The following is a 13803-nucleotide window of genomic DNA, read 5'->3' as shown; positions in this document are numbered from 1 at the left end:
CCCATCTTTTTCTTAAATGTGTCACTGATGAAGTTTTTGAGTGTTGTGCCCCTACCTTCATTTTTCCAATAGGTCCTGTGGTCTTTATTGCATAACTTTACATAGTGTGATGAGTTTAACAATATGTCTCCTTATAATAAAAAGAACTGTATTCAACAGACTTGTGGTTGATGGTAAATAACTCTTTTTCTTCATGGATACCTAAGACTCCTGAAACTGTAAGAACCCCTATTCATCAGCAAAAGCTGTTTGGACTAGCAGTCTGTCCCACAATTAAAAGCAATATATATTTATTCATAGCTAACTACATGCCAGACTTGTGGTGAGCAGTAGAGACACTGTGGCTAATAAAAAGCAACATCTGCAACTCTTTTGGTCTAGTGGGAGACAAGAATTGAGAGACAAGAAATTACAACAGATTGGGCTAGACGCTATTAAAGAATAAAGCTACGAATTTTCTCCTGGAAGGAAAGACCTCCCTGAGAAAGTGTTCCTTTCCCAGATCTTTCCACCCGATAGTCTCTTTCCTGGCTTGCCCCCATTTCTGCCTCCTTACTCTACTTCCTGAGTCACCAGCCCATCAGCACTGAGCAGAGAGATACAAAAAGAGTTAATGTGGCACAGGTGGGAGGGAGAAAGGCCCTGAGGGAAGCAGGTAGAACAGCCACATAAAGAGCCCCACAGGCACTGATTAAAGCAAAAAGAAGCTGCCAACACACAGTGCTTGAGATCTTTCCCAGTCAAGCCTTCTGCTGGTGATTTCTTCCTCATTCATTTATCCATTCAACATGTATTAAGCTTCTTAGGTGGGCTAGATCCTGGGAGAAGTCAATCTACTCGTCCTGCCTCCTCCAATGTCAGAGATGCTTCTTCCTCAGATGGCTGCTACTCTGAGTTGAGTGCCATTTTCTCCCTCTATGTCACCTCCTCTCCCTCTGGCATGCCAGGAATGAGACTCTAGTGGGACCCACTTTCGTATCGTGAAGAAGGAAGGGAAACGGAGAAGAAAAGTCCCGTTTCATACTGCCATCTCTCTCTCTGTTGCTCCCCAGCCCCAACTTCAACTCTCCAGCTGGTGTTCAGCATCAAGTTCAGAACGTAAGCCCCCTGCACCCCAGAAACCTAGCAAGTTTTCCCTTGCCACACCAAGCTCCCAGATTCACTCCAGATTCCATCTGCCTCCCACTACGGTTTCTCCCTTTCTTTCTACTCTGCCTCCTCTCTTCCAGGATAGTTGGTGCAGAGAATGGGCAATTGCTCAGAGCTGGGCAAACCTTAATATCAATATCACTGTACCCACCAGCTCTATACAGCTGAAGAAGCTGAGGTCCAGGGGTCTTGCCCAAGGATACACAGGCAGGGACAGGACAGCCGGAAGCCTGATTCCCCACCCTGCCCACAGCACTGGCTTTCTCCTCATAGAGACTGAGACTGACTCTATTTGGACCCTGAGGAAAAAAAGTATTCATCTCCGCTCCACCCTCTGCTGACATCCAGTTAGAAGGCTCTCTCTGGCTATCTATACCAGCCACTGCAGCAGGCAGCCTCTTCCTCACTACCCCTTCCTCCCACTACAATACGTATAAACTTTTAGGAGCAAAGGATTCTCCTATCTAAGATAGAATTTCGACTTTAATTATCCATCCAAACCCCCACTAACCAAAAGTTATAACCCTGTGATCCTCCCAGCCCTGCACTACTCCTACACATATGCCATGGATGGGTTTGTGCCACTGTGACACCCCCAAAATCTCTCCCCTTGTCTTTCCTATCAGGAGTCATGCCCCCCATGAGCCCTCAAGTTGTGCCCACCACAGAATGACAGAAACTCTACAACTCAATTCCACCTTCCTACACCCAACCTTCTTCATACTGACTGGCTTTCCAGGGCTAGGAAGTGCCCAGACTTGGCTGACACTGGCCTTTGGGCCCATTTATTTGCTGGCCCTGCTGGGCAATGGAGCACTGTTGGCAGTGGTGTGGATAGACTCCACACTGCACCAGCCCATGTTTCTACTCTTGGCCATGCCAGCAGCCACAGACCTGGGCTTAGCCACATCTATAGCCCCAGGGTTACTGGCTGTGCTGCGGCTTGGGCCCCGATCTGTGCCATATGCTGTGTGCCTGGTCCAGATGTTCTTTGTACATGCACTGACTGCCATGGAATCAGGTGTGCTTTTGGCCATGGCCAGTGATTGTGCTGTGGCAATAGGGTGTCCACTGCACTACCCTGTCCTGGTCACCAAAGCCCATGTGGGTTATGCAGCCTTGGCACTGGCACTGAAAGCTGTGGCTATTGTTGTACCTTTCCCACTGCTGGTGGCAAAGTTTGAGCACTTCCAAGCCAAAACCATAGGCCATACCTATTGTGCACACATGGCGGTGGTAGAACTGGTGGTGGGTAACACACGGGTCAACAATTTATATGGTCTGGCACTTTCACTGGCCATCTCAGGTATGGATATTCTGGGTATCACTGGCTCCTATGGACTCATTGCCCATGCTGTGCTGCAGCTGCCTACCCGGGAGGCCTGTGCCAAGGCCTTTGGTACATGTAGTTCTCACATCTGTGTCATTCTGGCCTTCTACATACCTGGTCTCTTCTCCTACCTCACACACCACTTTGGTCATCACACCGTCCCAAAGCCTGTGCACATCCTTCTCTCCAACATCTACTTGCTGCTGCCACCTGCCCTCAACCTCCTCATCTATGGGGCCCGCACCAAGCAGATCAGGAACCAACTCCTGGACACCTTCACATTCAGAAAAAGCCCGTTGTAATGTCCAGTGGTAACAATGGAGCCTAAGAGTGGAGGTGAGGGGACACTCGGAGGGGAGTCTGGGGGTGTGAATTATGTTATCTTCATCCCACTGTCTGCATATGACTGTTACCATCATTTAACAGGTAATTGTTGTGGAGTCCCTACTATGTGCAACACTGGCATCTGTAAACTTTGACTTAAACATGTATTCTGCTTGGGAGGAGGCAGGAGGTAGAGGTCAGGGGGCTACACTACCATGCAGGAAAAATCAGTGAAGGATCATAATAAACAAGATCTAACTTAACTCCCCTTCCTGCTCGCCACCTCCATTATTTCAGTCTAAGTCTTCCCATGCTCCCACACAAAAGCTCCTCTATAGATCTCAAACTTGATGGATGTGCTTGGCACTGCTGCAGATGGTGGCGCTGTCCCTGGAGTCAAGTGCTTGGGTACCTGTCTGAAATCACAGCCCTCTCTACTCCTGGAGCCAGATTCTGTTTTCAGACTGCCCTCAGGAAACGAGTTATTATACAGGCTAGTCTCCCACCTTCTGATAATCTAAATAATGTGCCCTGTGGTACCAATTTGGCAACTTCAAATTCAAAGAATCCTCTTTTGGTCTCATCTGTAATTACTATTCTTCCTTACCCCAACTCCCACCAAAGCCCCCAAAATTAACAGCTAGAACTTCTTCCCCTTTGACTGCAGCTTCAGAGGTCAGGGGTCCACTGAAAGAAATGTTGATATCCCAGAAAATCACTGCAGCCACATCATCTGATTGCCTGAGGCTGCATTACTACGGTTTCTTGTCAATCTGCCCTTTTGTGCACCCTCAACAAGAAGGTACAATCCCCAAATAAAATCCCCATCGGCACCCCCATTTGTCTTCGCCAACATCATTAGAAGCACATGACGTTAGTGCAATATGATAAATGAAACATTTCGCACTTCTGTACCTGCCAGAGCAAGAACAGGAAGTGTGGCGGTGTTGCCCAACAGGGGATTCATTTTCAGCTAAGACACCACACTGGAAGGGACATTACATAACAAAAGGTCTTTAATACCATCATGGAGTTCAGAATAGGTATAATATAATAAGTATAATATGGCAGGGAGTCAGTGTTATGAGATCAGAAAAAGCTGCAGACTGCAAAGGCAAACCCAAGCTCTCCAGGAAAACTATCATAACCACAGGTACTGGAGTTAGACAGGAAAACCTGAAGCGAAGAGCAACCCAGTCCGCTCAGCACAGATAGCTGGACCAAGCTGGACCACGGAACACCACACAGATAAGGAGGCTGCAGATCAGAAAAAGATGATGCCATCTCCGGTGCCACACTGGGTCTTACCAGGTCATCAATAACAAGGACTAAAGAGTCCAGAAGCTCTGTATGATTTTCAGAGGTATCATCACACTGCACACAACTAGATACAGAGGAAATCTACAGTCAACCTAAGTGTGGGCTCATTCATTCTCAAGACTAATTTTTTTTTCATGAGGTTCTGAGTTTAAACGGCCTCCAAGCAATGATTTTGCAGATAACTGTGACACAATTCTAATCCTAATGAGTCACAAGTCTTGAAGATGTTCATATCCTTCTCTTACTCTAAATTCCCCTTTATTGCAGTGAGCTGTGATCACACCACTGCACTCCAGCCTGGTGACAGTGAGACCCTGTCTCATAAAGTTCCCCCTTAATAAATCTATCCTAAGAAAATAATTGACATGTGAACAAGCATATATGCAGTAAGATATTTATTGATTATAAATAAATATGTGTGATAATCCTGTGTCTCACATATATACAGGTATACGATTTTTTGCCTTCCCCTCTGATACACGAAAGGGAAATCATCTGCAGCCAACATTCATAAACAATGAATTCTGTCACCCTCCCACTACATGAAGACTCTCTTCTAAGGCACCTTCAACTCCTGGTTGTGCACAACTTTTCAAGGTAGCTGGTTCCAGAGCTGTACGTTGTCCATTGTAGCGACTTTCTTCCTTCAAGCTAAAAATCCACTCCCTTGGACATTTGTATCTTGTTCCAAATTGAGATTGCATACATACCTGCCATATGATAGTTTCAAGAGTTTTACCACACTCTCATTCCTCATGACAACCTGAGAATTAATTATAAGCCCACAATCCCTCATCCATAATTCCAAAATTTAAAAAAAACTCTGAAGAAACAATATTTTTTATAACTTTGGCCCAAAACCTGACACCTCAACCATCATGATCCTATTTATAATCTTTATTTATCTTATTTAGTGTGAATATTCATACATCTAACTTCAGAAGTGTTGATGCGTTTGATTATAGGGCACTGTCCTGAATCCCACTGGGGTATTCCTTAATACAGGATATATATATATATATAAAATATTCCTTTTCTATAATCTGAAAAAAACTGAATTCCAAAATATCTGTCCCTAAAAGTTTCAAATAAGGTATGAGGGGTCTGTGTGATTATCCTTGAAGTCTGAGAGACATGAAGAGACTTGTTAAGGCTCTTTATCACTCTAAAGTCTTAGCTGTCAATACTATTCTATACTGCCCTACAGGTTCATACTGAGAACCTCATGTTCTCTGGATAAAAAGATCCATCTGTTTGTTACCCTCATGCTCTCCATTCAGATCACTCTCAGATACCCTACAGATGATCTGTCTCTCACGCCACACCAGAGGCAAATCCTATAAGCAGGACATGGCCCAAAGAGCCCAGTCCTTAGGCTCACCATCTCCATCCAGGACCCAGTTGCCATCCATTTTCCTTCAGTAACTTTTAGACTCAGTCTTTCTGAGTCAAAAGGAAAGACCGACCGACTTAGTGTTGGGGTAGATCAGTAGGGAATTTAGGGATCTTAGGGAATCATGACAATCAGCCAGCAGAAGAATGTATGGGCTTCTGACTGAGGAGTAATCAGACAGAAGTTTTCACTCCCAATTTCCCCTCTGAGTCCCTCTCCCAAAAGTCCTAAAGAGATCCTCCTCGTCCTTTTTTTTTTTTTTTTTTTTTTTTGTATAAATTCAAAGGGTACAAGGGCAATTTTGTTATATGCAGACTGCACGGTGGTAAAGTCACCACAGTCCACCATCCCTGCACCAATCTCATTCCTCTCCTTCTCATTCTGGAATCTCCTTGGGATCTGGATGTACACCATTCTCTCTCAGTCACTCTCACTGTCTCTATATCGCTACATCTCTGTCTCCTTGCGCCATTTGTCAGTTTTATCCCATATCTGTGTCTCTTGTTCTTGTGTATGTCTCTCTCTTGCTCTATCTCCACCTGCCTCACTCAGAATTCCCTGGAGAGAACAGAGGTGCAGCTATACTACACCAGGTGACCTCTTTTTGTCAACCATAATCAAAATGTGCTAAAGGGGCATTAGAAGGAAGGGATTTGGTTTCACTTGTCTTAACAAGAAACTTGGGGTTTCTGATTTGGCTCATCGTGGCTCCTCTTATCCTGCCCATTTCCTTTTCACTAAACCACTTAGTACTTTCCATCTGGCACTCACTCCTCCCACCACACACTAAAGTGAGCCAAAGGAATGTATTAGTTAAAGATTCAGTCCAGCAGACTTTTACCTGAATCCTAGATCCTCTATAAACTCATCATATGCTTTGAAATAATTATTTAACCTCTCTGAGCCTATTTCTTTACTTGTAAAATGAGATAACAGTAGTAACTACTTCAAGAGGATACCAAATGGATTAACTAATATAATGAATTCAAAGTATTTGGCACAGCCCCAGCACAAAAGAGCTCAACATTAATATTTGGTATAATTCCTCTCCTGGAAATATTTGATATTAATTCTTCTCTTGGAAAATAGGACCACACCCACTGTAAAACCTTTGCTCAAAGACCCAGCACCCATATCCATAGCTCTATCTAAGGAGACCTGCCCTCCCGAGGCCAGTTACATCTCCTTTAGGAAAACTTTCCTAACGCTCTTTCCCACCACTGCAGGACCTTTGCCTATGCCCCCACTCATACCACCTCAGCCAGCTCAGATGACAGCCAACTTTGTGGGACTGCTCTACAGAGCTATGCAGGGCTGGGCTAGGCAAGGATACCACCTACACAAAAGAGGTCTTCCTGGGCACAAAGGAGATTCTCCAGAAGGACTCAGAGAAAGGACTCCTTGAACAGCTAAGGTATGGAGTAGAAAAGTAACTACAGGAAAGGCTCTCTAGAATGGTTCTTCTTCAGCAAAACACAGTTGAGATCTCTGGGCAAAGATGCAAAGGAGATAACATATAGCTAATATTCCAGCTTTTATCTAGCTACTAGGCACAAATCAGACTAGGACATGGAGTGGAGCATGAAGAAATTTTTCCTCAAATTTACCTGCGTAATTCTGCCTTCCTGAAGATTCTCTCGTTACTAAGGCAACATTATCCCAATTATATTCTTACCCTCCACATTGTCACACTGCTGAGCACAGCAACCTCCTACACATTTTCCTGGTTTTCACTGCAATTGTAACCCACCCATTAATAATGGTTTTCAACCTAAGTTATGCATTATAATTGCCTGAAGAGCTTTTAGAAATTGTGATGCCCAGGCACACCCCAGACCAATTAAATCAGAATCTCTGGCACCAGTAATTGATCCAGGCACCAGTAATTTTTAAGCTCCCAGGCAATTCCAAAGTGCAGCCAAGGTTGGGAACCACTGCTTGGTTCTCAGTATAAGTCCTGATCTACATAGTCATGCATTGCTTAACAACAGGGTATGTTCTGAGAAATGCATCCTTACACAATTTTATCATTGCACAAACATCATAGAGTGTGCTTACACAAACCTAGATGGTATAGCCTACTACACACCTAGGCTGTAGGCTCTAAGGTATAGCCAATTGCTCTTGGGCTACAAATCTGTACATGTTACTGTAGTGAATACCATAAGAAATTGTAACACAATGGTATTTGTGTATCAAAACATACCTAAACATAGAAAAAGTAAAGTAAAAACACGACAATATACTCTTATGGTATCAGACCACTGTCAGTCACATATCATTTTCCAAAACATTGTTATGTGGCTCATGATTGTACTTCTCCCATGTCCTTTAGGACCCCAATCCAACCTCACAGAGAAGCATCTGCAGTTAAGATAGTAAATTGCTTCAGAGATGCTGCTGAAGGGAGGAGAGACCTGATCCTGTTTCCTTAAAGAACTCAGACCAAGAACTACACACACACATACACATATACAAACACACCCTAACAGACACCTGCATTTTCTTTCCCTAATGCAGGAGGATGGATAAGTGACTCAAGAGTATGAATTACACGCTGCAGTGAAGCTAGGAAAGTCACTGTCCTCCCCCTATCCAAGGCACAATTATCTAGCAGGACCTCTATGATGTCATGCAATGGCTTAGAGCCCAAGACCTCAGGTCTCACCTCCCTGGGCCACCTGGGGTTCCTGCAGCAGCCACTGCCCGGCCCAATCCCTCCCATACTCCACCATGTTGGTGGGTACCCCCCACCTGCTGACATTGGATGAAGCTGATGCCACCTGGACCCTCATCAAGGATAAGGTAGGTGAAGTAAGGAGGCTAAAGAGGAAGTAACAAAGTATGACCTCCATGGGTCTGAGCAGCTTGTGAGTAGGAAGGGGTGGGAAGTCTGAAGACAATAATAACCAACATTTACTCAGTGCTTCCATATGTGCCAAGCACTGCAGTAAAGTTATTGGCATGGACTGCCCCCATTTAATGACAACTGTAAAAATAGTAAAAACGTTCACTGAAAAGCAGTGTATAGGGAATTATGAACAAAGAGGAGACACGCTAAGTCGGGGTGAGACAGGAGATCAGGAAGGCTTCCTGGAAAGAGTGACATTCTAGCTAGGCAAGCAGGAGTTATTCACACAAAGAGGGAGAGGAGAACCTGACAAATAAAAGGTACTTAATAAATATCTGAATTAATGAGAAGGGGGGTGGTGAGTATATAATAATTTAATAGTAATTAAATGTAGAGCATTTGTAAAAACAAGGAGAGGAAAAATAATAATTCATATTTGAGAACTGCTAATAATCTTCTAGAGCAGAGTTCAAAGAAGCAGTAGTAAAAATAAAGCCAAAGAGATATAAGGGCTAATCTTAGAACCTGGACTTCCTACAGAACCAGCTTCCTATAGAATCTGAATTTTATCTGAAACTCTTTCACAGATCTCCTCCACCTTAACTTCCACAAAATAAGAAATTTGGATTTTGAGGCAGATTTTTATATTTTAAGGAGCAGGACAATCTCAGCTGTATCTGGGTTGCAGGTATCCAAAAATCCTACCAAATCACTTTTCAGTTGCAGGTTGGATGGCAGGAAATTTCAGATCAGATAATTTAGAATCAGATTCTGACTATGTGATTTGAAGGAAGGTGAATTTATAACATTCATAGAAGTCAGCCTACCAGGCTTAAAAAAAAAAAAAAATCTTAAAGCAGTGCCTACCACACTCAAAGAAGATTTAATGGCATGCTGCTTCCATTCCAAATAGGGTAGCTGCTTACCACAAAGGCCAACTTCCCAGGGAAGCAAAATCAGGAGAACTCAAGGTCTTCCCAAGTATTAGAGCAACTGGTTTCAGCAGTGTAGAAGGTTGGTCCTGGACTAGATCAAGCAGAATTAGACTGAAAACAAACAGAGTCTCCCACTATTAGAAAGCTATGCCATCTCTGAGTATCAGAAAAACTCATTATCCTATTTAAACTGAAAATTGTCAGGAAAATCGGAGTAGAGATATGCAGGATAAATCACTGGCATTATGGGGCAAATTCAAGGATTAGGTCACCTTTAAGTGACCTGGTTTCCTGTGTCCAAAACCACTGACAGTTTACTGAACATATGGTAAAACATTTGGCTAAACAGAATGTGGCTCAAGAACTCCACATTCAGAATTCGATGGAACCAAGGGACATCTAGGAAAACAATATTCCACCATCACTTTCCTGGGATGCCCCTGGAAAACCTAAATTTGTGGGCCTAAGGTCCATACAATTTCTATCCAGAAGCAAAAGTTCTGTAGGAGCACATAGTAGTCTTAAATAGTGATTCTACCAAGAACACAGTCTCCCTAACAAAGAACTGCTGAGCTCCTTATTTTTCCTATTTTAGGATAACCACTGGAGCTGTCAAGGTCAGGGAGAGTTAGAATTAGGCAACTTAATGCCTGTCAGCATATAGGAAGAGCATATGGGGAATAAAGAGCCTCCAGGTAAACCAAGATTCACCCTTTTAGCAGAAACTTGGATAATAAGCACCAGGTATTTTAAATGTCACACTCCTATCAGAGGGGGCTCTTCAACAGACACTCCCATTTATCTTACTTGTGCAGGATCCTTGACACCAAAGGAGCAGTTACGGTGAGATTCTGATGTCATGCTTGGTGCATCTGATTTCATGGTCATGGCGCAAGCATTGCATCCAAAAATGTCAACCCACCAGTGTTCTGCTCTCTCCCCTGGAAAACCCACTGGTCCTTCTCAGAGCCCCACCCAAAAGGAAGCGTTCCAGTGAAGCAAAGGAGAAGGAATAATGGGAAACTCTCCCATGCAGACCACAAAAGAACATCAGTTATTCCTTTGGCCAGGTGACAAGACAGTAGTCTATAAGCTACCTCAGCTTATCCAAGGTGCAGATGCAACTCCATAGTTAGCTACCTTCCTCTTATGCTAGGAGGCAGTACTTCCAAAACAGCTTTGTAGCAAAAAGTAGATCAGCCTTAAGGAGCCACTGGTGAATTCTGCCAGAAGGCCAACAAAGAGGGCAATGCCATCAGTACGGGCATAGCCATGCGGAATTTGGGCCTGGAGGTAGGGAGTAGAGTACAGCACTGTAAGCACTGGGCTCAAATATACGAGATGCCCTAAGAGGAAACTCTGTGTGCCCTTGCTCCCTAGTAGAGCAGAGAACCAGAAACGTCAGCCACAAAATCCTGAATGGGTTGAAACCATACTTAAGTACAATTACTAGACAGGCTCTTATGTTTCCCAGTTAGTCATGAAAAATAAACTTTCCAGGGTTACCAACCCCAAAAAGGCCATGACAAAACAACAACAAAACACACACACACACACACACACAATTAATTAAAATCCCTGAAAGCATACTTTAACTAACATTATAAATATGAGGCCTCAAATTCCCTATAAAAACTACCCCTTGCAGCTAGGGTAGAAGGTATATACTATGAGGTAACAGACATGGTAAAAGAATGGACATTCCGAATCTATTTCTGTGTAACCTACTATTGATTAAAGACATCACCCATGTAACCAGTCACCTAAGAAGAATCCTTGAAGATTCTTTTTTTCTTTTTTGCTTGAGACTCTGTTGAGTGCAGTGGTGCCATCTCGGCTCATTGCAACCTCTGCCTCCCAGGTTCAAGCAATTCTCCTGCCTCAGTATCACAAGTAGCTGGGATTACAGGTGTGTGCCACCATGCCCAGCTAATTTTTCTATTTTTAGTAGAAACAGGGTTTCACCATGTTAGTCAGAATGATCTCCAACTCCTGACCTCAGGTGACCCACCTGTCTCGGCCTCCCAAAGTGCTGGGATTATAGGCATGAGCCAGCGTGCACCGCTGAGGATTCTTTTTTCCATATCTCCTAAGTGACCAAGTTCTACTAATTCTATAACCTAAATATCTCTAGTATCTTCCCCCTCTATTTTAGTTCAGGACCTTATCATGCCTTGCCTGGAGTATTGCCATACTCTTAGCTCATCTATCACCCTTATTTTATGCCTTCCTATTAAAAATTAGCTTTCTGGCCAGGCGCGGTAGCTCACACCTGTAATCTCAACACTTTGGGAGGCCGAGGCAGGTGGACTGCCTGAGCTCAGGAGTTCAAAACCAGCCTAGGCAACAGAGTGAAACCCCATCACTACTAAAAATACAAAAAATAAGCCAGGTGTGGTGGTGGGTGCCTGTAGTTCCAACTACTCAAGAGGCTGAGCCAGGACAATCACTTGAGCCCAGGAGGCAGAGGTTTCAGTGAGCCAAGATCACACCACTGCACTCCAGCCTAGGCAACAAAGGAGACTCAATTTAAAAAAAAAAAAAAAAAAATAGCTTTCAAAAACACCTATCTGATCCTGTTCCTCCTACCCAGAGCCCTTCAAGCAGCTTCCCACTGCCTTCAGGGCAATTCACTTGACACGCACACAAGCCTTTCATAATCTAGTTCCTGTGTGCCTTTCCCTCTTCATACCATACACACAAGCATTATAAAATTATGTGTTCCTAAATGTGCCCCTCTTGGTTTATAAATTCAAGTTTTTTCACTGGCTGACTCTTATGCCTGAATTGACCATTCTCCTACCTAGATAATTCCTTCAAAACTCAAGTATCACCATCTAGAAACCTTCCTTGATCCTGTTTCTATGAAAGGTAAAGACTGTTCAATCACTTCTTGTCTCCTTCACATCTTGCTTTCTATTAATATTTTACATAGCTGTTTACATTTTTGTCTTCTCCATTAGACTAAACTATATCAGGACAAAGACAAAGTCTCATTCTTTTATGTTTTCCCATTACCTAGATAGTTTGACATGTAGACATTCAAAGTTTTGCTGCAGGAGAGCTGGGAGATAAGCAGAAAGCACAAATCTGAACACTATAGAGATGTAACTGAACAGTGAACACTGGGGGTCAATTTAAAGTAGGCAACCAGTTAACTTCTGACCCTAAGTCCCTGACCTATAAACTGGCCACCTGCAGGTCATCGAGGAGCACTTTGGGCCCAATGCAGTAGCAGTCCCTTTCCTGTCAGATGCAGTCTGCTATGACCTACTGGGTGTGCTGGTAAAACAGTCCCGCCCAGCCCATACCCGCCTGGCTTTGCCAGGTCGGCAGGGTCGGAGGGCACTGAAACCAGTGGGGCCACTACCAAGCCTCCTGGAGCAGGCAGGATCTGAGGGTGCCTTCGCCCACTGCACTCGGGAATACTCACCAAATGGCCAAGCAGAGATAGCCTATGAAGAGATGCGAATGTTGGATGGGCAGCCATGCAAGATCCGCCTACATATGGGTGGCCTGCGCAAGAAGGTTGCCTTCCTGTTGCTGCCACCAGGGCAGGTGAGCCTACAGCAGACTCTTTCCTGGCTCCGAAGCACCCACAGCATCTATGTCATCTACCAGGTCTTCTCTTGTTCCTGGCTGCAGCTGGGGCTGATGCCTACAGCCCATGAGCCCCAGCTCCTCCAGCTACATCGGTCATTACCTGTTGCCTTCTCCTGCCTCAAGTTTTCACTGCAGTCCAAGGGCGTGCTGGGACCACAGAAGCCTCTGACTAAAGACCCATTGCTCCATGGGGCCAACTGGGTCAGACCCAACCTCAGCATCATGCCACCTCTGGCCCCCACATCAGCACCTGCTGATACACCTGAAGCTGCTGATGTGCCCCCACCTGTCCCAGCTCCACCTACACCACCTCCCCAGGAAGGGCCAGAGGGCAAACCCACCAGATTCTCCTACAAGGGCCGAAACCCCTTCCGGAGGGGGCCCCAGATACTGTCAGGTACTGCTAGGGGGAAATGATGATGAGATGGATGGGAGGGACAAAGCGAAGGAGGGAGAAGGCATGAGAATTAAGTATGTGGGGAATCCATTACTCAGCACAGGGCTCTGGTGAAAGAGATGGAATGAGGGAGCCCGGGGAGGGTGAGATGGAATGAGAAGGCCCTGGTAAGGGGATTGGGATGGCACAGAGGACTAGAGGGAAAAGCTAGGGAGGAAAAAGACCAGCTATAAGTCAAGCTGTGACTATCCCCAACCCTGGCAGAGAACTGGCTCTTCAGCCCCCGCAGCCCTCCACCAGGAGCCCAGGGTGGGGGCCCCAGGGACCCCGACGGGCACTCCATGTCCCTGCCCCTGCTGCAGGGTCTATCCTCAGAGTTCGACAGCGACGACTGAAGCTGAAGCAAAAGATTCCGGGGGCAAAGCCCCCAAGATCTGGCATAGGGGTACTGGTCTCTAATAAACATCAGCTGCTGCTCCCCCAAACCATCCTGGGCCCATG

General features: G+C 44.9%; 3 protein-coding genes across 16 annotated transcripts in view; 2 read left to right on the top strand and 1 right to left on the bottom strand.

The window, feature by feature from the left end:
• The first annotated feature begins 1746 nt into the window (after positions 1-1746).
• Positions 1747-2853, top strand: OR52W1 (olfactory receptor family 52 subfamily W member 1). The gene has a single exon (NM_001194213.1). The coding sequence runs from the start codon at positions 1819-1821 to the stop codon at positions 2779-2781; it is 963 nt and encodes a 320-aa protein (NP_001181142.1). The 5' UTR covers positions 1747-1818; the 3' UTR covers positions 2782-2853.
• A 1650-nt stretch (positions 2854-4503) lies between these two features.
• Positions 4504-13803, bottom strand: part of FHIP1B (FHF complex subunit HOOK interacting protein 1B) — a 32802-nt gene continuing 23502 nt past the window's right edge. For all 14 annotated transcript variants that reach the window (XM_077960754.1, XM_077960748.1, XM_077960752.1 and 11 more), the window contains one exon: positions 4504-4833. In XM_077960754.1, the coding sequence (XP_077816880.1) occupies positions 4775-4833 (59 nt within the window). In that variant the 3' untranslated portion in view covers positions 4504-4774. The remainder of the gene's footprint in view (positions 4834-13803) is intronic.
• Positions 8173-13790, top strand: C14H11orf42 (chromosome 14 C11orf42 homolog). Its single transcript, NM_001194484.1, has 3 exons — positions 8173-8321; positions 12504-13302; positions 13567-13790. Exons 1-3 carry the CDS (start codon positions 8250-8252, stop codon positions 13695-13697), a joined length of 1002 nt encoding a protein of 333 aa, NP_001181413.1. The 5' UTR covers positions 8173-8249; the 3' UTR covers positions 13698-13790.

Source organism: Macaca mulatta, chromosome 14, assembly GCF_049350105.2.
Source record: "Macaca mulatta isolate MMU2019108-1 chromosome 14, T2T-MMU8v2.0, whole genome shotgun sequence".
NCBI lineage: Eukaryota > Metazoa > Chordata > Mammalia > Primates > Cercopithecidae > Macaca > Macaca mulatta.
The sequence above is the reverse complement of the archived record's forward strand: the minus strand, read 5'-3'. Positions and strand labels throughout refer to the sequence as shown.

Excerpts from the sequence above, each read along its gene's own strand:
- OR52W1 (NM_001194213.1), top strand. The coding sequence starts at position 1,819 with ATGACAGAAACTCTACAACTCAATTCCACCTTCCTACACCCAACCTTC.
- C14H11orf42 (NM_001194484.1), top strand. The coding sequence starts at position 8,250 with ATGTTGGTGGGTACCCCCCACCTGCTGACATTGGATGAAGCTGATGCC. Across the intron at positions 8,322-12,503 it reads GGACCCTCATCAAGGATAAG|GTCATCGAGGAGCACTTTGG; the intron begins GTAGGTGAAGTA and ends GGCCACCTGCAG. Across the intron at positions 13,303-13,566 it reads GGGGCCCCAGATACTGTCAG|AGAACTGGCTCTTCAGCCCC; the intron begins GTACTGCTAGGG and ends CAACCCTGGCAG.